Consider the following 23,953-nt stretch of genomic DNA (forward strand, 5'->3'; position numbering starts at 1 on the left):
GGAGAGAAAAAAAAGTTTGATATAAACAGTAGAATTATAATCTATACTACTCCATCTTGTATACTTGTTTTCTGTGCTTGCCGCAGCGTGTTTGCGTCCAGGCTGCTCCGGGTTTATCTTTACTTATCCCAATTCCAAATCACAGAGGTACCTGTTGCATGTGATGTGAAGATGAATGGCCTCTCTCATAGTTTACATTTGTTTGCCCCTCCAGCCCTTCCCAGACATTCAGTCCTCAAGGTTAATTATTGTCTTTAGGAGTTTCATGAAGTTATTGATTACTCTCTGTGTGTGTGTGTGTGTGTGTGTGTGTGTGTGTGTGTGTGTGTGTGTGTGTGTGTGTGTGTGTGTGTGTGTGTGTGTGTGTGTGTGTGTGTGTGTGTGTGTGTGTGTGTGTGTGTGTGTGTGTGTGTGTGTGTGTGTGTCACTGCTTTAAAAATGTCCTTGCTTTCCTCATCATTTCCCCTCGCTCCTCCTCTTTCTTCTGAATGTTTCATTAAGAGTCAGCTGCCGTTCGGACCCTCCCATCCACCCTCTCCCTTCCCACCTCCCTCCTGCCTCCTCTTCCATGGGTTTTGTTCTCCAGTTAAAAGGTTGATTGAAAGTTATGGTGGCAACAGGAATGGCTGGCTGAGCCTGAAGAAAGCAGAGGCAAAAGGATGCTTGGAATAACGAGGCCTGAATGAGGCCTGCGCTGCCACCAACACACACCCCGGACCCTCCTTCCAAGTCCCCCCCCCCACCCCCCCGGCCACCGCTCTCCGTCCCCTGTACCCCCCACCTCCCCATCTCGCTTTCAGTTTGCCTCCGATGGGCTTCAATGAGGCCTCACATGGCTTTCTGCCTTTCTCACTTCCACTTTGTTTTTCATTAAGAATTCTTTTGACAGAGCTTGGAAATTATCCTAGCATAGTCCCTATTGATTAAGAGTACAAAGAGACTGGCTTGGGTGATTACCAGTCACAGTATGTAAAAAAGGGCGGTTTCATGAGATTGTAGGCTGTTGGAATTAATTCTAACTCACTTTCAGTACCTCTCTTACTTTCGCTGTCTGTCTGTCTGTCTGACAGACAGACAGACAGACAGACTCTCTCTCTCTCTCTCTCTCTCTCTCTCAGAGCAAAGGCAAAGAATCCCTGAGTTGTAAAGGCAAGGGACCTATTAGGTTTATAATGAATGGAAAAATATGTCCCCGCTTTGACTTGAGGAGTGGAATGGGACAGGAGAGAGGAGAGGAAAAATCATTTCAGAAGCTGGGAGTATAATCTGTCATTTTTTATAGCCAGGCTACTGCTACACCAGACTGGAATCATGCAGTGAAACTGATGTGATTTCCTCATGCGCTGGGACTTGAGTTTGGACTTTCATCCAACTCTGACCATGATGCACCTATCGTGTGCTGCTCATGGTGATTCAGTTATTAGAAGGTTCCTGCATCATGAATCATTATTAGCTAGCCTTCTTTAATGCGTTGGTGTCCACAACACTGCTGTACGTGTGACTCAAGTTCTGTTGCAAATAATTACAGCAGTACCTCTGTTCTTGTCTAAACTCTAAACGCAAGTTACACCAGTTAAAGAACGTCACAACCCAGCGAGCAAGGTTGATTATTGAGGAAGATAAGGTCATAAGCTAGAGAGAGAGAGAGAGAGAGAGAAAGACAGAGATGGAGACAGACAGGCTGGCAGACAGAGACGGATTGAGGGCAGTGACCTTTGTGGGACTCGCTGGGCGTAAGGTGAACCGGTAAAGCGCTGAACAAATTGTCACTGTGAAAGGGCGGGTACCACCACATAATGACAAGCACAACGGCCCCGCGCTGACAGATTGATTTCAGACAATATTCTGGGATTGTCGAGGGGCCCCACTGCTGTCAGTGAGAGCTTTAGCCCCCCACCGCCACCACCTCTGTCTGTCTCCGTGCACATCTCCCCCTTTCCCTGCTCTCTCTCTTGTTGTCTCGTCACCCTGGCACCCCCTCCCCACCTCTCCCAGTCTGTCCCCTCCCTGCCTCCCTGAATCGCTCCTTTCTGCACCAAACACTCCTGCTACATCACATTCGGTCACTGAGTCACCCTTGAAAGGGCCCCGTTGACAAAGGTGCTGCTGTAAAGCGCTTCCCAGTGTGATGGAGATTGGACTGTCCTCAGACTAGAGACAGTGGTGTTGGGTTAATGGAGGCTGAGAGATGGAGGGGCCACTCAGTACTAGCCAGGACAGGTCGTCATCGTTTTGCAGATATGACTTAGTGGGACTGCCTGTGACCACATGCACGCACACACACACACACACACACACACACACACACACACACACACACACACACACGAACACTGGTCTACGGGTGACAGCATGTCTGGATCAAACTGGCCTTGTTTACAGTCTTTACGCTTGCCTGCCTGACCACAGCCGACCGGCAGTGACTCGACCAATAAAACCGCTGTATCCGATTGCACACCTCCAGAGTGGAGGCTCGACTATGTCAACACACGCTGGCACAATCAGTTGGATGCAGGTCATGCCTGATTTATAATTAGTTGCATGCAGGTCTCATGCACTCATTTTTTTCGTGAGAATTTACCAGCTCACGACGCATCGCGACTAAGCACACAAACCAGGCTATAGTTTTGCAGAGCAGTCAGGAGAGGGTTGAGGGGAATTGTACACGGTCAACACCCCTGCTTTGTTGACATATATGTCCACAAAACCACAGACTGTGTACCTAATGGAGGGAAAGCAAACAGAATAACAGACTGTCTAGGCCGGGGGTTTATTATCAAACCAATTTAGTCCAGAAGAACTGTTTGGTTAAATACTAATCTCAAGTAAGTTAATCTGTAACCCACTCTGGTAATACAAGGCAGGTGGAGAAAAGATTATTTGCAGATTAATGAGCCTCTATATTGCTTTTTCCTAAAGTGTGTGTGTGTGTGTGTGTGTGTGTGTGTGTGTGTGTGTGTGTGTGTGTGTGTGTGTGTGTGTGTGTGGTCTTTAGTCGCCAATGCGTTCCGTCCATCTCCAAACATATTATAAGGACGGCGATAAACAGGTGCTCGTCTGTGCCCTGTTGTGTACGCCATACACACGCCTTCATACAGAGAGAGAGAGAGGTCTGCTCTACTGTGTCATGTGGCCGAGGCTGATCCCAGGCCAGGGAGTGGGGTGTGAGATTGCTGGGATTCCTGGTTACTACCGCATGGGTTTACCTAATCCCCTTCACTCCCCCCGCTGCCCTCCACTCTTTATGAGCTGTGTGTTAAAGGAGGTCTCTCTGCCATCTTAGCTTCTGCTCCCTGCCACTCTCTAAATCAACCCTCCTCCCTTTAACCCGCGGCCCCCCGACTCTTTTCTTCCACAGCCGCTCCCTCGCTCGCTCGCTCACCCCTTCCTGGTACCCCCTGTGTCCTCTCTAGGAGCTTTCCTTCTCTGCTCCCTCTCTCTCTGCCCCTTCCTATCATTCCCTATCTAGATTTTCTCTTCCCCTTCCTCCCCTCTCCCTCTCCTTGCTCTATACCTGATAAGTGGCCCTGAGCACACACTCTGCCCCTGTGTGTGCACCATGCCGTAGCCTAATGGAGTGAGATAAAGCAGCTAGAGAGCCACTCACTGTGAGCTCTTTATGATAGGACAAGGCCAGTGGGTTGTAACGCAGGCGGTGACGATTGTGTAGTAGAAGTACATATGGAGGATATAGTCGACAAAACCGTATTTCTTTTTAGATTTTTAGATTTGAATTTGATTGTGCTACGCTACAGCATAAAAACAACAAGTCCAGCGTATCCTGTTATAAATTAATCTCTCTATTCATGAGTTGAAGGCTTGCAAGTGTTCCGTGCTTTAAAGCAATCCGTGCAATCCTTCACACATGATGACAGGAGGTACGGCGAGTATAGCCGGCAGTCCTGTGATGCACTATAGACATAGATGTACTGTAAGTAGTAGACACATATGCACACACACACATACATACACCTTTCCCCCATTGGAAGCAGCTGGGGTCGGTAGAAGGCATTCACATCTAATGAAATATAGCAGCTCGGAGTTCAAAGGCTCCACAGTAGGGCCTGTTAGAAGCAGGCCGCGTGATGGAGATGTTCCGAGAAGCTTTATGACGCTGGAGTAATTTCTCTTTTCTTTTCTTCCCCCCACCCCCCCCCCCCCCCCCCCCCATCTTTTTTCTTTCGTTCGTTTGATGGAGTCGGCGGGGAACTTGTTGTTCTGGAGCCATTAGGGAAGGAAGCAGGGGCAGATTCACTGATGTTTGTTTTAATAAGGGAAGAGAGGCTGCTTCCTTTGTTTGGCTTTGAAGTAAAAAAAAAAAAAATCTGCCATATATATATCCCAATGAATCTGTATTAATGAGCCAAATTGGCCAGAGCATCTCATTCTCGTTTAGCCCATTTTGTTTAATTATCCCCCACCCCCCACCCCCCTTTGCTCTTTCTCTAGTCTCCTGGACTCTCATGTCACCCAATAGCTTCTACTCCTCTACCATTCCCACCACTGCAGCAGTCGCTATTCAGCCCACATCAGATGGTGCCGAAGAAAGAGCCATTGTCCTGGCTGGTCTTACCCTGGTCTTATCTATTGATTGGAAAGCCGAGAGGGGAAAATAAAAGGTATTGATTACCACACTGGGTGAAGTCGCTGGGCAGGACGTCTGGAGGGGTAAGAAAAGGCGGCATTCTTTCCCCTCTGCTGCCCCGCTGCTGTCAGAACACTCTCTCTCTCTCTCAACGCACACACGCATGCACGCACGCACACACACACACACACACACACACACACACACACACACCCCCATCCTCCCCTTTTCACCCTGTCCCCCCTGCCCCCCCTCACCTGGCCTCTACTCTTGAATTGCTGGGGTGGCTCTCTCTCTCCTTGCGATTTTTATCTCCGCTTGTGAAATGTATAGCCTGGCGCAACAGTGGTCTCTGAACAGAAGCACTGGCCTTTCACACACTCCCCATGCCATGGTGACTGCCTCACCTTTCCCCTGCACCCAAACCTCCTCGAGTCCCGAGTGAAGTCACCGGTGCCGGGTTTCGTTTCAGCGCTTTCATGTGTCTTTTTTTTTGTTGCTTTGTCTTACTTTTTTTTATGTAATTTATTTGCGCTCTTTGTTTTGCCTCACTTGAACTGTGACTGTGCGGCACACAATCCCATTGTGCTCTAAAAGTGCCCCTGAGGTTTTAAGAGATGCAGAGTAGGATGATATTTCGCTAGAAGCACCGGTTCCATTAAACTTGCTTTCTTCCCTGTGCCGCTGCAACATTAATGTGGAGGGACTGGCTCTTCTACCCCGTCTGCCGTTGCATGGTCTGCTGGACTGAAGCCTGATTTACAGTATGTACCCTGTAGTACAATGGTGTCGCTTGCCCAAAAGAACCTACACAATTGAACGTGTCATGATGCAACACGTTGTTGACTTTTGGGCAAGCGACACCCGCTGCACGATGGGAGTATTTACATGAAGCTTAACACCAGCGCTTCTGAGAAACAGGAAGCAGTCTCTAATTTGTCTTACAACTCATTCCCTGCATGTTAGTCTTTATGTAAATACTGCATATTGAAGACAAATTCTCCCGGATCCCTGTTTATGAAAGTATTGAATCGTTACAGTCTGATAGCGTGTAAAGGGGCTGTTGATACACAAGACATGTTGTGTTTGGCTGGAGATTTAAAGAGAAAATCCCTTTCATTTCAAGGATGTTTGGTGTAGTTTAAATAACCACGTTCTGGCTGTGTTGAACTGACTGTGTTGCGTGCATCATCAAGTTGTTCGTTGCGGTTTGTTCAGAGCCAGGTGTTCTCTATTGGAACGTCTGTCAGCGGACGAGCCAACCCTTTATTGATGTGTTTGCAACGACTATAAAGACCAAAGCACTGGAGAAAAATGCATGTACACAATGTTACAAACCCACAGGTGTTTTGTAAAAGAGAAAATGAATGTGGAGAGCGATGCCAGCACATCTGAACACTGCTTTAGCTTGGCGGCCTCTATAACTTATTTTGTGCGTGTGCGTGTGCGTGTGCGTGTGCGTGTGCGTGTGCGTGTGTGTGTGTGTGTGTGCGTGTGTGTGAAACCACTAAACACTAAGGCCTCAGTCACACTGTTGCAACATGCATACAACATTTGTCTTGTGTCTTGTCCGTGTTTAATGGCCACGCCCCAATGCATTTCCAATGGAAGTCACATGGTTTGACAAAACATTTGTGTTTGATGGCTGTGTTGTGCCCCCCAAAAATGTTTTGTCAAACCATGTGACTTCCATTACACACGGACAAGACACAAGACAACTGTTGTATGCATGTTGCAACAGTGTGAGTGAGGCCTTAAACCCTTACATTGTGTGCTCCTTTCTTTGTGTCGATCAACGTTTGGCCCATGTGCATTATGACATTTTCTAACTGCTCGAAATGTCATTAACCCTCATGGAATAGTTTTACAAAACGGCTATATTTAGTCTGGATCACAAGAATGCCTCCTTGTTGAATGTGCCCCTTTCTCTTAAAATAATCCATCACCAAATTGAGCAAAGAAAAACAGAGCTAATTCTGTGAGTCGTCAGACCTCCTCCTCCTCTTCCTGCGCTATGAAAGATTCCATTCACACATGGAGGTTGGCTAAATTAAGGCCCCGCGCACCAATGCTGCAATACGGGAAAGCCCATGTGGTCAAGTATCATTTTCCATTTACGGGGCAATGTAACAATGTTAACCATTTGGGTAAACATTCTGAAATTCTCACCAGTCATAAATCTGCCAGCTTCTCATTCATCACGCCTCTGTATCAAAAGGTAATCCTTACTTAAGCTATCGGGAGAGAACGCCTCAGAATTCCGATGAAGTCAATATGAGAAGTCTTGCTTAAACATCAGCAAAAAGTTGGGAAAGAAGAGAGTGCAGACAACATCTGCTTTATAATATATTGTTTACTGTGACAGAGAGAAGGACAACTGGGCGGGAGACAGTGAAGTGGAGATACAGGAAAGAAGGTTGCTCAGGTGGGATTCGATCCAAGGCCAGCAGAGTTGCACGTGGATGCAGAGATGAGCATCTGAAGCGTTATCTTGTATCTGGCACCATTTCATTTTGAATTCAGAAGTCTTATCTGCGAGTCCTGCTATCGAGCCGATAAGGCAAACATTTCCCCTTTCTTTCTGTTTGATTTGCCAGAAAGTGATTCTTTCAGAGCTTTCAACTCCAAGGTTAAGAGAACCTGTCCTTGAGAAGGATGTGGGTGTTGGGGTGAAGGTGGAGGAGGATTCCTATTGAATAAAGGCTGATGGTCATGCACACTGCACAAACACTTAAGTTATTCAGACGATGGCCTTGATTTCAGCACCTCTTCATGCCTTGTTTTTTAAAAGAACTTCAAAAGGAGTTTTTTTTTTAAGAGCGGAGACGAAGGGAGGAAATAATTTGTTGCACATTCCATGCACTTGGTGCAGCCGCCAAAGCCTCTACTTTATTAAGCTCAAAGCTCTCAGGAGGCAGAAAATTCTTAAATGCTCTCAGCAGAATACTGCAATTTTGCACCTTATTTTCTATTAAATATTATAGCGAAAAGCATTCTGCTATTTTTCTGTTTCTCGTCAGTACCTATTTTTTCCCCCATCATGTCATCATATTATACTTGTACTGTTGCTTTTAGAAAACTTTGTTTGCCATATGTACCCTTTAAGTACTCTTTTAGTTTGGTCAATTTTGACACTTTCATGCAGCCAGACGTTTGGCATGAAACAGGCCTTGTCTTTCGCTGAACACGGCCCATGCTCTCCTGTATTACATCTGTAATCAAAATAGGAGCGCAGGGTTCAGCAGCATGTGCTCTACGTTGTGAACACGCCACAGAGGGGATTCCTTCACCTTCTGACTTTTGAGATTGGAAACGTGTTGATGTTTTACTAGTGTGGTTTTGGTCTCAGCAGCATCAACACAGTCCAGATGAACCCACGACCATGCAGGATCTGTGACCGGTTTGTGGTCCCAACCAGAGTCTGCAGTGCGGTGATGAACACTGAGGTCCTCTGTTCTGCTCTCCTGGTAGCGGAGGAGTGAGATATGGGCCAGCTGACAACAGCCAAAAACACTGCGGTCACGTTTTCCCCGCAGACATAAACAGTGACACTTCCAATTTCCTGTGCATGCTGTGCACTATAGGATAGGCCATCCACAGAGAGGAAGGAAAACTCTTGAGCGCTGTGTGTGTGTGTGTGTGTGTGTTTGTGTGTGTGTGTGTGTGTGTGTGTGTGTGTGTGTGTGTGTGTGTGAGAGAAAGGCAGAAGCGGGAGGCTTTCATTCATATACATCACAAGGGTGACCATCTCCCATGGAGTGTTAGGGGTGTATTGGAAGGGCACATGTCACGGTACTGTTACATATAAGATCAAGTCAAATGGAATGTATATTGGGCTATGTTCAGACTGGCAATTTGTCGCTTTGTATATCTGTTGCTCACACGGTCGTTGACATTGTCAAGCGTGCGTCCGTAGTGACGTGTACCGTTGCAGCTACAGCTGTAGCTTTGTAGCTTTGCATCTGGAAGTTGAACCCAGCTCAGCTTCAATCTGTAGCTTTGTAGCTTTTGCAGCAGCTACAAACGCCGGATGCATCTTTGTATCTTCATGTCGCTGGCTTCCATTGACAATTGTAGCTTTGTATCTGCCTGTGTGAATGCAGCACTAGCTCTGGTCACTTCAAGCTTAATTCACCAAGCAAAGGTTCCCCGACAGTCCAGATTCTGTACCTGCATTTGAGGCACATCTGTTGGTAATGTGACGAACAAAATGCCACAATGGAGTAACCCCTCCACCCCCGTCAGTGTAATGAAGGTGTTGTTTACCATAATGTGTGAGAAATACACCAATGGAATGTGCGTGCGTGCGTGCGTGCGTGCATGCATGCGTGTGTGGGTGGGCATATGTGTGTGTGCAAGCGAGCATGCGGAGAGAGGCCATGTTTATTTACCCTCCCCATTGTTGTTACTGCTACCAGACTGACCATTTGTAGTGAGAGAGACAGACAGAGTATGCTGTGTGTACTTTTCAGAGCTGTTGTAGCTATAGTGTTGGGTTGCATTCCACTCTCCTCCTCTCCTCTCCTCTCCTCTCCTCTCCTCTCCTCTCCGTGTGCTCTGCTCAGTTGTCCAGAGTGTTGTTTAGTTTTCAGTGTATTTTTTTTAGTCCATGGTTAATGCTCACAGCCCAGTGTAAGTAGTGGTGCAACAAGCACTCCTAACACCATCACAGGGCCTTTCAGCCCGCTCCACTTCACCAGATCTGAGGGAGCAGACCTGAGCCAATTAAGAACAGGGAGAGAGGGCTGCTGTCCACCTTACTGTGGCCCGCCCCTCGCGGCTTTGATCTCCCGCACGCTACGCACAACCAGAGCCCAGAACGTTTTACCCTCGCTGCGCAATGGATGACAAAGCTTGTCCAATTATTACAATCTGGTTTCGACATCTCTGAGTAATCAGAGAAAAAGGGTGACAAATTACCTCCACCTCCTTCCCGAAAGTGAGCTCTTTTGTTTTAAGTGAAATGAAATTCAGACCATATATTTTACCTTCTCAATTTCATCTGGGTAGTACAGCATATGCAGTTATTGGAACGGCAAAAGATTCAGAGATACCTATACAGTAGAATCACCTGTACAATTCTACATTTTCAATCTGTGTCCAGCATGACTGTATTCGGTGTTCCAGAGATGCAGGTGGAGGTTGAACTCGCGTCGCTGTTGTGTCTCTCCAGGTCCTCCGCGGGTGGCTGAGAAGGTGTCTCACAGGCAAACAGCCCGGCTGGGGAGTGCCATCAAGCTGCCGTGCCCGGTGGAAGGAGACCCTCCCCCCCTCAAAATGTGGACCAAGGACGGCCGCAACATCCATAGTGGCTGGATACGCTTCCGGATCCTCCGTCTGGGCCTGAAAATCAAAGAGGTGGAAACGGAGGACGCAGGGACATACATCTGTAAAGCCACTAATGGCTTTGGCAGCGTGAACATCAACTATACCCTCATTGTCATCGGTATGTGCATCGGTATATGTGGGTTACTGTATGTCAGATGGTATCGTGAAATCGGCATCATCTGTTAACTCTGCAGTTCCTTTCGATGAGATCACTGGGAGTGATAAAATGTTAAAATGTCATTAAAATTATATGTAGGATTTGGCATCTATAAACAGTGAAGTCACCTGTTTAGTAACAAAGATCAGAGACCATAGCCATGAGTAAGGCCTCGCCGCCTTCCGCTGCGGAAAAAGGTTTTAAAGCCAGATTTGTAACACTTCCTTGCGGTCCAAATCTTATCAAGTTGCAGATGTTAAAAGACAATATCCCTCTTGGAGGTCAAGGCCTAAAACAAGTGGATTTATGGAAGGTTAGGGGTTGATCCCCACATCTATTGTATCTGATATAGACCCCCGCCTCTCCCTGCCCAAAGTCAACAGCGGCATGGGATATTATTTCAATACCACTTCATCCTCTGTGACTCAACTGGATCTGAAGTTCTTCCCTTTCCTAAGGCTACACTCTGTAAAAGCAGGAGGTCTGCAGTGCAGCAATAAGAAACACATTTAATAGTGGCCATTTGCCTACATAGTCTTACATACAATCTTGACATGGACTTTGAGGATTACACAGGACGTTCAACTCGTCTTTGTTTCTTGAGTTTAGAACCTGTTTAGAGGCGTGTGTGTGTGTGTGTGTGTGTGTGTGTGTGTGTGTGTGTGTGTGTGTGTGTGTGTGTGTGTGTGTGCGCGCGTGTGCGTGTGTGTATACAGTACATTTCCTCTGTTCTAAAGCAAAGCGTGATGAATGAGCGGAGTGGAGCGTGAAGGCTGTGTTTAGTCTAATTAGTGTAAGATGCCTAATTAGGGCCAGTCTCTCCCAGGAGGAAGGTGGAGGCCAGGGGCCTGATGGAGGACCTGCTCTTTGGTCTTGTGATGGCTCCGCCTCAGCCGTGGTTTAGTAGAGGAACTAAATCAGGCAGATCTGAGAAACCCAGCGCTGTGTAAAGAGCTGTTGTCGTTGCATTACAGTAGCTCTGTATGGTTGTGAACTTGTGAGTTGGGAATAGAGTTGACTGCAGTTATTTTGGGTCCGGTTTACTGGTTTAAGTTTCCAAAGAGTTCAAAGGCGGGCTATCTGCTCATTGGAAAGGCAGGAGATAGAGAGTTCCAACAAGCTATAATGTCAAGGTTCACATTACAGCTGTGCAATATATTATAGAAGTCATTCGTGCCTGTCTACACTTCAAGTACATCTAAATTTATTCTTTGGATATTACAGACACCGAACCCATCATAGAAAAATATCACATAGTTCAGGATGACCCATTGATTTTCCAGACCATTTATGTAATTGTTTTGATGAAGAGTCAATCAAATGTTTCAGGTCATTAAAGCAATGTTGTAGAACCTTTAGTAGGGCCTTGCTTTAAACAAGTATGTAGTACTCTTTTAAGCCTATTCTAGCATTGTTGTTGCTCGGTTTACACCAATATTGTTGACCTATCATTTTCTGTTGTGCAAGAGAACTTCTGTAACCAAAATAACATATCACCCATGTTTTATATATATCGACATAATGTGCTAAAAGTGTGATTTTGAGACCAGTTTCACCATAATTACAGTTAATGGAATCACAGTTCCTCAAAAACAGACATCCCTCTGCATCTTAGGACGGGAGGCATCTCAGATTTGGCTGTAATGTTCTTAGTGGTCATGCAGTGATCTGAGAACTTGTGTGTGTGTGTGTGTGTGTGTGTGTGTGTGTGTGTGTGTGAGAGAACCAGTGTGTGTGTGTGTTAGTGTGTGTCAGGTGAGACTTGGTGGAATAGGGAGCGAGTTCATTGCAGACATTTTCCTTTTGAGAGTGCGGTTACACTTGCTATGCATCCTATGTCTATATAATGAGTTAGATACTGCTACTACTACTACTAGGCCCTACTGATAATGCATTATAGGGCGGCACAGTGGCACAGTCGGTTCGATTCCAGCTGTGGGTGCTGGGGGCGTGTTCTCTCCTCCGCGTCATCAGTGCCCATACCCGAGGCGGGGTTGGCGAAAGGGCCTTTCTGTGTGGAGTTGTTCTCCCCGTGAGTTGACCCTTAGGGTAGGTATCCTCACTAATCCTGGTCTCTAAACTGCCTCCCCCTGGCCAGCCGGGGCGCCTGATGGAGGGGAAAGGAACTGGTTGGAATAACGTGTTCCTTCCACACGTTACGTCCAGCCGGGGAAACTCCCCATGTCAGGTGAAAAGAAGCAGACTCCTCATGCATAGAAGGAAGCATGAAGTCAGTCCGCTGCCCTCATGAGGAAGTGTAGCGCCCAGGATTACATTAGATAATTGTCATTGACACTGGGTGAAAAAATGGGTTGAACATTTTTTGTCTGCTTTTCTGTGAAAGCCCTAACAAAGGCTTCCTTTTAAGTTAACATATTTGGATTTTACCAGAAAGATAACACCATAAATCACTCACAGTGGTTTCAACACTTGTCAGTCATTTGGCATAGGCTAGCAGCACACAGCAATGACAGAATGCATGCATTGTCAGGGAGCGTGTGAAATACACAACACAAACGTAGCACATTTTTGTTTTTTTTGTGTTTCTTGTTGAGCCTTGTTGTGTCTTGAAATGAGCAGGGAATTTATATTTTACGGCCTATCCCATTTTTCACTTCTCAAATCTGCCTGTGACAGGTGGGTGACATGACGTCTTTCTTCAGATTCTACGAGAGAAATAACAAACTGACTATCTCCCGTTCTTCACTGTTTGTTCAGACCGTCAGATATAGCGTTGCTGGCCAATAGTGATGACATCAGGGATCTCCATATATGTGCTTAACTGCAACAGCAGGTTGCATTTCATATATGACATCAGGGTCTCCACATCTCCATCCCTGATGATGTCACATGATGTCACGAGACCTGGGCACCATATATGGGGCCCGACACACTAACTGACGGGAAATGCTCGATTCCATAGTCAACTGCAACCTTCGGTCGCAATAACACATTACCAGTAAGACGCCCTAAAGGGCAATGTCGCGTGCACGCATCCGCCTGTGTGACGGCAGACGGCTGGGCGAGCGTTGGCGCTTTGGCATGGGGGGGTCAGATCAACATATGGAATGAATTATGTACTGGCCATATATGGAGTGTGTCTTGAGTGTAATGGTTTTGATGAGGTCAGATCAACAAGAGTTGCTGGCTGGCTCCTATGCAGATCTAGGTGATGATCCAGTCCAGGGTTAGATGAGGTCAGTGTCGTGATCTATATATGGAGATGGCCATATATGGTGGCGTAACGTGTCAGGAGGCGTGATGTCATGAGGCGTGACCAACCATATATGGAGGCGTTAAGGGTCTCCATGATGTCACGCGGCATGATGGATTGGCAACCCTATTGTCACAGGTCTAGAACCGTTCTGGTCACAAGAGCGGGGTTCTGACCAAAGTGGGCCTAACTCAGACCTAACCCCAGACCTAACTAGGTCTGGGGTCCGGGGTCCGGGGCCTAACTCAGTTAGGTCCGGGGTCTTGTCTGGAGTTAAGGTTGAAGCTTTGAAAAGGCAACTTAAAGAACTTAATGTAATTTAAAGCTTTTCTTAATCCATCAAAGGGAATTTCTGGTGACAGGCAGGCAGGATTTCATAGTAAATGCGACCTTCGGTCCCAATAAAGCATCTTATGGGTCATAGGATCAAGTATTATAATACTTTCTTTATTATAATGTACTATGACTCACTGGTCACCGCTCACACAACACATCTCTCTGCTTTGGTGGTCACCTCTTCACCGAAAAGAATAGGCCTTTACTGATCTCAGGTTAGGGATAAAAATCACCAACCACTCAAACTTTTGAGGCATGAGGTAGAATCAACATTTCTTTCATCATGACGAGCCCCTTGTGCATGTGCACAGACGTGCATAGACTGCATACACACTCGCACACATGCAACCCCGCTCTTACTGTATATAAATCACGTTGTCAATTCATCGCAGTTGATAGAAAACATCTTTGTCCCAGCAGTGTTGTGGTGTATTTGCCAACATGATTTATCTGGTTTGGCTTCATCGCACTGTGACTTAAGTGAGAATGAAGACTTGAATGAAGAGTATTTCAGACCACTGTGATGAAGTCATGGAGGCTTGCAAGGTCATCCGTTCAACATCCTGACAACATTCACAAAGTTCAATCATGTATTTCTTTTTTTATTCTTATGAGCATATTCTTATGAGATTTTTATCAGTGGTGTGTTTTTGCCCTTTATGGAGTTCGCTGGAGACCATTTGGCCTGGCTCTTAACCCTGATCTGGTTTGTTCCATTTCCTACTTGTCCTCTGGTGGTGGTGAAATGTGTGACAGGCCAACACTAGTCTCTCAACAGCCATTCCACATCTCTGTTTTGTTAGACCACAGAGACCCCCTCCTTCCCCGCACGCCCTGCCGCCGGCCCCACCACCCCCTAACCTCCCCTGTTTCTGCTCTCTCGTCTATCATCCCAGCCAAGGACTGGCAGCCATCACCACTCCGTTTGTTTTTATAGATAATTGTTCCATCACGGGAGGACTGCATTCAGAGTGGCTTTTTCACCAGGAAGATTAGGGGGAGCCTCGTTTTCAAAACACTTACAGGACTGAAGTCATCGGGCCGAGAGAACCGACAGCTTAGAACAGCCCTGTGGTGCACAATTATCGTGAGCAACACTTTCCATTAAACTCGATTCGGCTAATTGTCAGGCATTTTAATTTCGTTGCATTGTAGGTAACGTCGTGACCATCTGGGAGGCCTCGGCTGCTCAGAGAGACCAGGGGAGAGACCAGAGGCAAAGGGAGTATTTATTTACTGTAAATGAGGGGTAGCTTCCAGCATAGCTCTATGTACAATATCCATCATGTGGGTTTATTATTTTTACTGGATCACAGAATGTAAAAGAAAGAGAAACAACTGCAGTCAGTTATACTGTCGTTCGGGGGAACAGTGGCGACGAAATCCTGGCAGCCTTTCAAGCTCAGGCCCAAAGTGAGCATACTTTTTAAACATTATGGTCTGCAATCGCCAGGGAATGGGGGAAGGGGGGCTAAAGAAGAGAAGCCAAGCAGAAGAAAGACCATAAGAGACAGAGACAGTAAGGAAAGATAAAGAGACAGTAAGGAAGCAGAGTGAGATTTGAGAGAAGGTGAGAGAGTGAGGGCCTTTGTGGGCTGATGCAAGGGCGGGGGTGTGGGTGGTTCCATAGAGGCTGGAGAGATATCCCTCTCTCCATCTGCCAGTGGACAGCCAGTCCTCCCCGGAGCTATCCCAAGAATCTGTTCAGCCAGTGCAACATGGCGCCTCCTCAATCCACCCAGCTGGTTGTTTGGGCCATGTTTGGGGTGGTCTCCTGACAACTGGCCCCCCATCACCTCCCATCCACACCCCCACCTCCACCCGCTGACTGACGTATACGTCACCTATCACTCCTCAGCTGCTTTGACTACAACAAGCATTGTAGCAGGTAGCATTCTAATAGTTAACGGCATGTGCTTTTAATGTTTATTTGTGTACAGTTCATATACAGGCTCATAAAAGAACAAATATAAAGAAAGTTTTGCACATAAGTTGGCCTCCTGGTGGCACTCGAAAAGGTTATGGTAGAATTCAAAATAGTTTTTCACAGATCGGTGCAGTTATAGGTAAAACACGAATCGTCCAGTTATAGTGCCACCATGAAGCTTCCTGGGCCTAGTGGGAATGTGCGTGCAACATTTCACGGAATGTGACATTTTGATCCAAAAGGAGCAGTCCTGCGAACTTTGGAACCCAATCTTAGTCAATCGGAAAGACCTGTTTCGTTTAATGGCTATAAAGAGACTGTGTACCAATTTACCGTACATGATGTTTTCACAATATTTGTAGGTGTACTGTCAAAAAATGTGTTTTGCAAAAATCGGCCTCCTGGTGGCGCTGTAACAGGCCCATGTGGCCTTCGGCCTGGTGGAGACAATTAATGTCTGTACACATACAGCATTTGGCACTTCACAGTTCACACACAGTGCATACTTTGTTAATTTGGCTGTCTCCGGAGATGTTATAATGGCCAGCCGTTGGATAAACTGCCCTCCATGTGACTGATCGCATGTGCAAGGCCACTACACAACCTTCTCTGGACATTACGATGTCCCCAACATCTGGAGCTCATTGTGACCCCCAAATCAAGGGGCCTTTTCCTGTGATTCAGCTCAGCTGGTGCACAAGGCCAGAGGAGAGAGCGCATAGTGACCTACTTCCTGTTGCTGGGTTTGTGAATGAAAAGGGAGGTGATGGCATCAGATGCTAAAAGTATGTACATGAATGGGCTGAAGTCAATCACTGTTGTATGGTGGCATGTAATAACGTTGTGATTTAAACAGCCCGACATAGCTCATTGCTTACTTAGTGCAAGTGTTCATTTAATGAATTACCTACCTAGCTATTTGCATTTAGGTTCCACACAATGTATGCCAGTTTTGTAGAATAATGGAGAGGGTAGAAGGGGGACACGGAGGGGGTGGGGCAGACACAGAGGTTTCTAGGTCTCTCTCTATTTATTGACGATTGTATTTTTCTCTGTTCCAAAAATAACAATTATATGACTGCCATGACATGTCCTGCCTCCCTCCAGTCTGCAAGTCTGGTCAGCCAACATTGTTTAAAGACAATAGTGGCTAGGGATAGTTGTAACACACACAGACTCATAAAAGGCACCATTGTTCCTCAGAATCTCCAAAAAGTGTAAAGGAAATAGATTCAGGAACCCCCCCAAAAAAGAAAACTCAGAAAGAAAAGCCCGGCAGTGTGGGACCATGTTCTGTTTGGATTGGGAGGTTCAGGAACCGGCAGGAATGCGCAGAGCCCAAGTGAGCAACAGAGAAATATTTCTTCCAATAGAGGCTGTTTTTTAAAGGAATGGGTTATTATAGTTGGCCAGTTAAAGCCCTTCAAATAGCCATGACATCATGAGTGGGCCTGGTGCTACAGGGGACAGACAATGGAGGGTTTGTGCCCAGAGAACCCTAGAGAGCTTAGAGGGTTTTGGGGGACTTGGGAGGGCGGCAGGACTAAGGGGGGGGTTAGAAGTCACATCTGGCCCCTCTACCTGCCCCCATCAAACATTAAGGGGGAATCAAGTGTGCCAAACTGCATTTAGAGGAATTCAACTTGAGGCTACACTGAACTTGAAATCAAAACTAGCAACATTAGCTGTTGGACTTTGTTCCTTGTGCTGTTCGTTATAGATCCACGCTTGCCAAATATGAGCTTTATCTAGCCCCCAGCAAGGCAGATAAATCACTTACTTATGGTTGTCATATTTAAAAGGTCAGACATATTGCGATTGACATGAGTACCATAACTTAATGTTAAGTGACATCCCGGTAGTATCATATCAAAGCTTCCCATCTCTTCTTTAACTGATAATCCATAATCATCCATTTAAAGTCTGGCATTGCAGTGAGTGGCACGGGATGGCAGGGAATTTGATATGGTTCATAAATTCATCAATGCCTAACTCACAAAGTAGATATGCATTACAAACGTCTATTAGGTTTCACTCATTATATTTTCTGTAAGCCCTGTCTTAGCTCCACTGCATGATGTCAGCCAGCCAGCCAGTGACATAAACTGCACAGCTGTCTTCTGGAACCAGGCTTATGAAAACTGATCATGTTACTCCCAATTGCTGCAGTGTGTGACCTTAGCGTGCACCCCGCTTAGAGGATCCTATCTATAAATGCTAAATTTACTCAGTCAGAGCCAAGACTGCTTTACAGTGCCTGTTGGGCTTTGTGTCTTTGCTGTAACTATTTTGTCTATGACGTTGTAAAGACGTGTCAACTGTCAACCGAAAGGTCTAAGGCTCAGGGTGTAGTTTGTCGCCTGACAAAAATGACACATTATATTAAATACATAATTTCTGTCAAGCAGTACAGTAGTGCGATAAAGTACAAGATAAGCCTTACTGCCGTTTGGATTGAGATGCAGACTAAAACATTACATAGACTATGGCTCTTTCTGCACTGTCTCAGGAGGTCTTCTTTGCAGGCTGTGGAAGTAAGTGAGAAAGCTTGTCCACTGAGAGCTTGACTAGACAGTTTAACTGCATTGGATATTCGCCCAAATGGCTACATAAGTCTTTATTCCACAAGTGAAATCATAGACTGTTTATCTTATAATCTTTGTCGTCACCCTTCGTGAAAACCTCTAGACCTTTATGCAGCGTGATGATATTTCGTCATGTTATAACCAGCTTGAATTCTGTGCCACAAGTTTTATTTACTTTATATCCCTTGGGGGAAGAACACAATTTTCATCTTTATGTTTTGTTTAGCTCTCCAGTGACTGACCATATTTTCTCTGTCAACAGATGACTCTGGTACTGATAAGACAGGCCCAGGGACGGCTGATGGCCCAGAGTCCGAGTTGGGCCCTGACGGCCTGTCAGGAAAATTTGGTAAGCGCTCTCTCACCATGCAGCATAATAAAAACTCCTACCATGTCCAGAGTGTCCAGTGAACAGCAAGGCATTGAACACATACAGTAATGTCCTTTTATTTCCTCTGAAGTGCGGCCTCGCTTCACCCAGCCTGCTAAGATGAGGAAGAGGGTGATAGCCCGTCCAGTGGGCAGCTCGGTGCGACTCAAGTGTACAGCAAGTGGGAATCCGCGGCCAGACATCGTGTGGTTGAAGGATGACAGGCCTCTGACGGAGCGCGAGGTCGGCGAGGGGCGACAGAAGAAGTGGACGCTGAGCCTGAGGAATCTGATGCCAGAGCACAGCGGCAGATACACCTGCAGAGTCTCCAATCGTGCAGGAGAGATCAACGCAACATACAAAGTTGAGGTCATACGTAAGTATCAATCCGCTGCCTGCAAATATCTCAGTAATAACTGTTGAGTAACCTGCATTGCTTTAAATGTTTGTCGTGGTTTTTCCTTGAAGGACCACTTCACCACTTTTCAACCTATCTTCATATAATAGGTCCTCACTAATAATCATGATAAAATGCCAAAAAAATTATCTACTCAATCTGTGTCTCATAGGAAGGCTGTGGGCAGTTCAGACACCCAATTTTATTTAAACAATATTCTTTAACTTTTTAACTTCAATTGTTTTATTTTATTTTTTATGGGCGTGGCATGGTGGCACAGTTGGTAGTGCTGTCGCCTCATAGCTAGAAGGTCCTGGGTTCGATTCCCACTGGGGACGCTGTGGGCGTGTTCTCTCCTCGGCATCATCAGTGCCCATAGGTGGGGTTGGCGAAAGGGCCTTTCTGTGTGGAGTTTGCATGTTCTCCCCGTGTCTCCAAGGGTAGGTACCCTCACAAAAAACATGCAGTAATCCTGGTCGGAATAACGTGTTCCTTCCAAGCGCTACGTCCGGCCGGGGAAACTCCCGCCTGTCAGGTGAAAAGAAGCGGCTTGGACTCCTCATGCATAGAAGGAAGCATGGATTACAGATAATTGACACATAAAAAATATTTAAAAATAAATATATATTATATATATATTTTTTTTTACTAAAATGTTTAGATTTCTATTATCGTGAGAACGGTGGCTTCCATTTTCGCATTGCAACTTTTCAGGACTAGAAAGCCTGCAGTTTCTATTAGCTTGGATTCGCCATTGATGAAGTCACTGGATGGACGGGTTTCTGAACTGCCCACAGCACAAAATATTTGTGCCATGCCATTTTATCATGACCTATTATATGAAGATGGGTTGAAAAGTGGTGAAGTGGTCCTTTAATGGAAATGAAAAAACAAACAAAAAACAGTGTGAGGTTAATCATTCTAAGGTCTTGGATTTGACTGTGGAAGAAGCATAACCTTTTGCAGGTTCTCTCTCTCTCTCTTTGATCTTCCTACTCCCAGCTTCAGAGTTTGATCAACAAATCTTACTCGTGTCCCTGCTGCATGGATGGATGTGCTTGTGTAATCATGTGTATGGTGTATGGGAAGCATATTGAGGAAGGAGGCCCGAGAGTCAGGGTTTGGGTTCTGGTGTTAGATGCAGAAAGAGAGAGAGAGTGAGAGAGAGAGGGGTTCTTCAACCCAGAGACCCTCCACCCAATCTGGAGCTGATTAAAGTCCAGCTGTCTGCCAGACCCCCAGCTCCCCCTTCCCCTTGAGAAATGTGTGCTGTACAACCAGGAGCAGAGAGAGAGGAAACTAATCACACATACTTCTTGTGTTACATGTGGTATTTCTCCTTCTCTGTTAATTACAAGTTATAAGCCTGGGGCTAATAACAGTACAGACAACTAAGGCCTGTTCTATGCACAGAAGGTCTGGCATGTCAAAATGAATATGTGTGTGCGTGCGTGTGTGTGTGTGTGTTTTGACATATGTTTCACTGTGTGTGTGTGTGTGTGTGTGTGTGTGTGTGTGTGTGTGTGTGTGTGTGCGCGTGTGTGCGTGCGTACATACAGAGAGGACAAACTCCAAGCCCATTTTGACGGGCACGCACCCGGTCAACACCACGGTGGACTATGGTGGCACCACCTCGTTCCAGTGCAAGGTGCGGAGTGACGTGAAGCCTGTCATTCAGTGGCTCAAGCGCGTGGAGTCCAACGAGGAAAGCCGCTACAACTCCACCATCGAGGTGGGCGACCACCGCTTTGTGGTGCTGCCCACCGGAGAGGTGTGGTCGCGACCCGACGGCTCCTACCTCAACAAGCTTCTCATTACCCGGGCTAAAGAGGAAGATTCTGGCATGTACATCTGTTTAGGTGCCAACACCATGGGTTACAGCTTCCGCAGCGCTTTCCTTACCGTGCTTCCAGGTGAGATTTATGTTAACGCACCCACCTCTCACTTCCATAGAAGGAATGACACTTGACCCTCACCGAAGAGAGTGAGACTGGCGGTGTTCGCGGGGGTGGGGGATGCCAACCGGGTATTGTTGTCTTTGTTGCTGCACTGGATATTCCTACTGGTTGTCCTGTTGAGAGGGGAGGGGATCTGAGGAAGATGGCCCAAACCTCAGGTCACGTTATGCTGTCTCTGTGACACTGTCAGGTGAAAAGAAGCAGCTGTTGACTCCATGTGTATTGGAGGAGGCATGTGGTTGTCTACACCCTCCCCAGGACAACTGTGGGGCTTGGCAGCAACCAGGACTGCTGCAGTACACATGTGAATTGGCAACTGAAATTAGGACAGCAAAAAAACGACATACTTCAAAGTGTTATATCAGTAGCTTTGTCTAGTTTAAAAAACTAGTGTTTGACTTTTTCATTCTAAAATATTGCAAAGGTAGGTCAAGAGGTTGGATTTGTAACATTCATAACATACACGTATGTAATAAGAGCCAGTAGAAATGCTATATAAATAAATAAAGAAACGTGATCTTTTCTTTCCGTTCTCCCTTTGCAGACACCAAGCCTCCTATCATCCCCATATTTGTGCCAGCCTCCAGCACCCTCCCCTGGCCTGTCATCATTGGCATACCCGCTGGGATGGTGTTCATCTTTGGCACAGTGCTGCTGTGGTTCTGCCAGAGCAAGAAGCACTGTCCACCTCCCAGTGCACCGGCCACGGCTGCTCAGGTGTTGCAGAGCTCCCACCGGCTGCCCTATCGAGAACGGGAGAGGAGCTGTGTCGCCCCGTCGTCCACCTCTTCCAGCCCAGACAAAGATTGCATGAGTTCCATAAACTATGAGGAGTACCTCGCCCAGCAGCAGCTCCTCCTCAGCCAAGGGGGGTCAGCCCTCCCCAACAAAATATACCCCAAAATCTACACTGACATTCACACGCACACTCACTCCCACGTGGATGGGAAAGTACATCAGCATCAACACATTCATTTTCAGTGTTAGCCAGCATTTTACATGGACTGTATGAGCTGTGGACTAAACACAGAGACGTGCTCTTTGGTAATGTACAGCTGGAATTGCTCTATAAACTGTTAAACTGTGCCAAACTCTTCTTACAACTGGACAATATTTGAAGTGAATGCACAGAGTCTAGTGATAAACATATCAGCGGTCAGTGATACAGAACTTGGGTTAGCGCCTGCTAATGTCCATGTTTGGTGCTTCTTCTTTTTCACCTGCCACGTTCTCACACCACTAAAATATATGGTTGTTGTGCACTTAAAAAGGCGAGATTCTTCAATGTGCGGGTTAAATTGCAGTTGTTCAGACTAACTAGAGGATATCTGCCTATCATCCTGATTTGTTCTTTTACGATTTCTATTTGAGGTGAAGTCCAAATGCGTGTTGCTTTTACCCTTCTTCTACAGCTGGGGTAGAGCAGAGGCTCTGCATGTTGCGACTGGCCATGGTGATACAAGCGGTACTGATGATTTACAAAAGGGCTGGATTTTATGCTCCTACTCAGGTAGTCCTTTGTTTGTTTTAATGTCACATAATGTTTGGAATGCACATACATTACATCACTGACCACTATCCTTCATTTTAGTTATCTCCATCCCTGATGGACTTTTGTCCTTCGCTTACTTGCCATACATAGACCAGAAAGCCTAACCTAAGGTATGCAAACCTTGCCTAAGACTGCAAGGGATGGGAGAAGTGTGTTTCCATGTTGCATGTTAATTGGAGTTGAGTCTTCAAAACTTTTCAGAGGTTCCCACCACTAGTCAGAGGTAAATGCTTCCCCAAATATACCCTTATTGGTGACTAGAAAGGATGTGTATTTTGGACTGCAAACGTATCCAGCCACGATTTATGAAGCTGTAGTCATTTATATTCAAATTCAGTCATGAATATTTAATTTATTTTGCTAAGAAAATGTATCGAATGTTTATTTTTCAGAGTAAGGCATTTTACATATGTAAGTTTATTAAAGTTTACTGTAGCTGTGTATAGTATATTTTGAGTACTGTCTGCCAGTTTAATCACATTTAGGTATTGTTGTATGTAATTGGTTGTATTTGACAATCTTGTACAATATATTCTCTTAAAAGGTCAAAAACGAAATCATCTAATGTCTTGATGATTTGGTTACAGTTGGATTAAAGGACTTGAAATAGCTGCATTTGATGTCTTGCTTTTTTTTCTCAACAGTTTCTCAACAGTGTGTGGACCACACACTGTTGTTGGCCTTCCGTCTGGCCTTTTGCAAATGTACAGTATGTGTTTTTTTTCTCCTTTTGTGTCTTGTACTTTGATGATAGAAATATATTGTAGCAGCGCTACTACCACCTGCTGATCAAGAAAGGGAATAGTTGTGAATGAGATGGGCCCCATACTAATGGATGAGGGCCATTGGGAACCCCAGCAAAGGCAGGTCAGCTTTCTGCCCTGTCTGTGACATGACGAGAAGCCTATAGTTGACTTGTCTACAGAGGGTGACACAGAGGGCAGACAGTAGCTGATGGCATGAATGACTGAATGGTGTGTGTGTGTGTGTGTGTGGACAACTGGACACAGAGGACTCTGTCGTTTTTAGATGAGTGATGGCCCCTGAAAGACTACACCAGACGACTAGCATCTTCCCCATTTAAGGAACAGAATAAACCCACTGCAGCCCCTCTGCTCTACACTACCACCTCATTCAGCTCCAATCTAGGTAGGATTTCCTTTCACCATTAGGAAGTGCATTGTCCTGCTCTGGGAGTGAAGTGACAGGACCCTGTGATTGCTCCGAAAAGAAGGGTAGCATTGTATTGAGCCAGCTCTTGTTTTGTTATAAGCATTGCAGGAAGAGATGAGCATTGGCTCGAGACGGATGAGGAAATTACATATTTAATAGCTCCTACCCATTTGGTAAAAAGCATTCATTCACCTAAAATAATCTACACAGTATTGCACTTTGCTGTTACACTGGTAAACCAACCATATTACCATAAGTCAATTAAAATGCTTTGAATGTTAAAAGAAATCGATCCACAAGCAAACTTTTAAACAACACTGCCCCCATGTGGTTTCAAAGGTCAAACCAATTCACACCAAACATTGCCATAG

General features: G+C 45.9%; 1 protein-coding gene across 3 annotated transcripts in view; it reads left to right on the top strand.

The window, feature by feature from the left end:
- The window catches only part of LOC308328916 (fibroblast growth factor receptor-like 1), a 31,529-nt gene extending 8,505 nt beyond the window's left edge, over nucleotides 1–23,024 (top strand). The window contains exons 3-8 of one of the 3 annotated variants that reach the window (XM_080783035.1): nucleotides 4,450–4,619; nucleotides 9,759–10,031; nucleotides 18,395–18,481; nucleotides 18,594–18,878; nucleotides 20,459–20,812; nucleotides 21,402–23,024. In XM_080783035.1, the coding sequence (XP_080639161.1) occupies nucleotides 9,863–10,031; nucleotides 18,395–18,481; nucleotides 18,594–18,878; nucleotides 20,459–20,812; nucleotides 21,402–21,844 (1,338 nt within the window). In that variant the 5' untranslated portion in view covers nucleotides 4,450–4,619; nucleotides 9,759–9,862 and the 3' untranslated portion in view covers nucleotides 21,845–23,024. The remainder of the gene's footprint in view (nucleotides 1–4,449; nucleotides 4,620–9,758; nucleotides 10,032–18,394; nucleotides 18,482–18,593; nucleotides 18,879–20,458; nucleotides 20,813–21,401) is intronic. The other 2 variants (XM_080783034.1, XM_080783036.1) reach the window with 2 other exon arrangements.
- Nucleotides 23,025–23,953: the final 929 nt, after the last annotated feature.

Source organism: Protomyctophum bolini (genome assembly GCF_963924005.1).
Source record: "Protomyctophum bolini genome assembly, chromosome: 15".
Classification (NCBI taxonomy): domain Eukaryota; kingdom Metazoa; phylum Chordata; class Actinopteri; order Myctophiformes; family Myctophidae; genus Protomyctophum; species Protomyctophum bolini.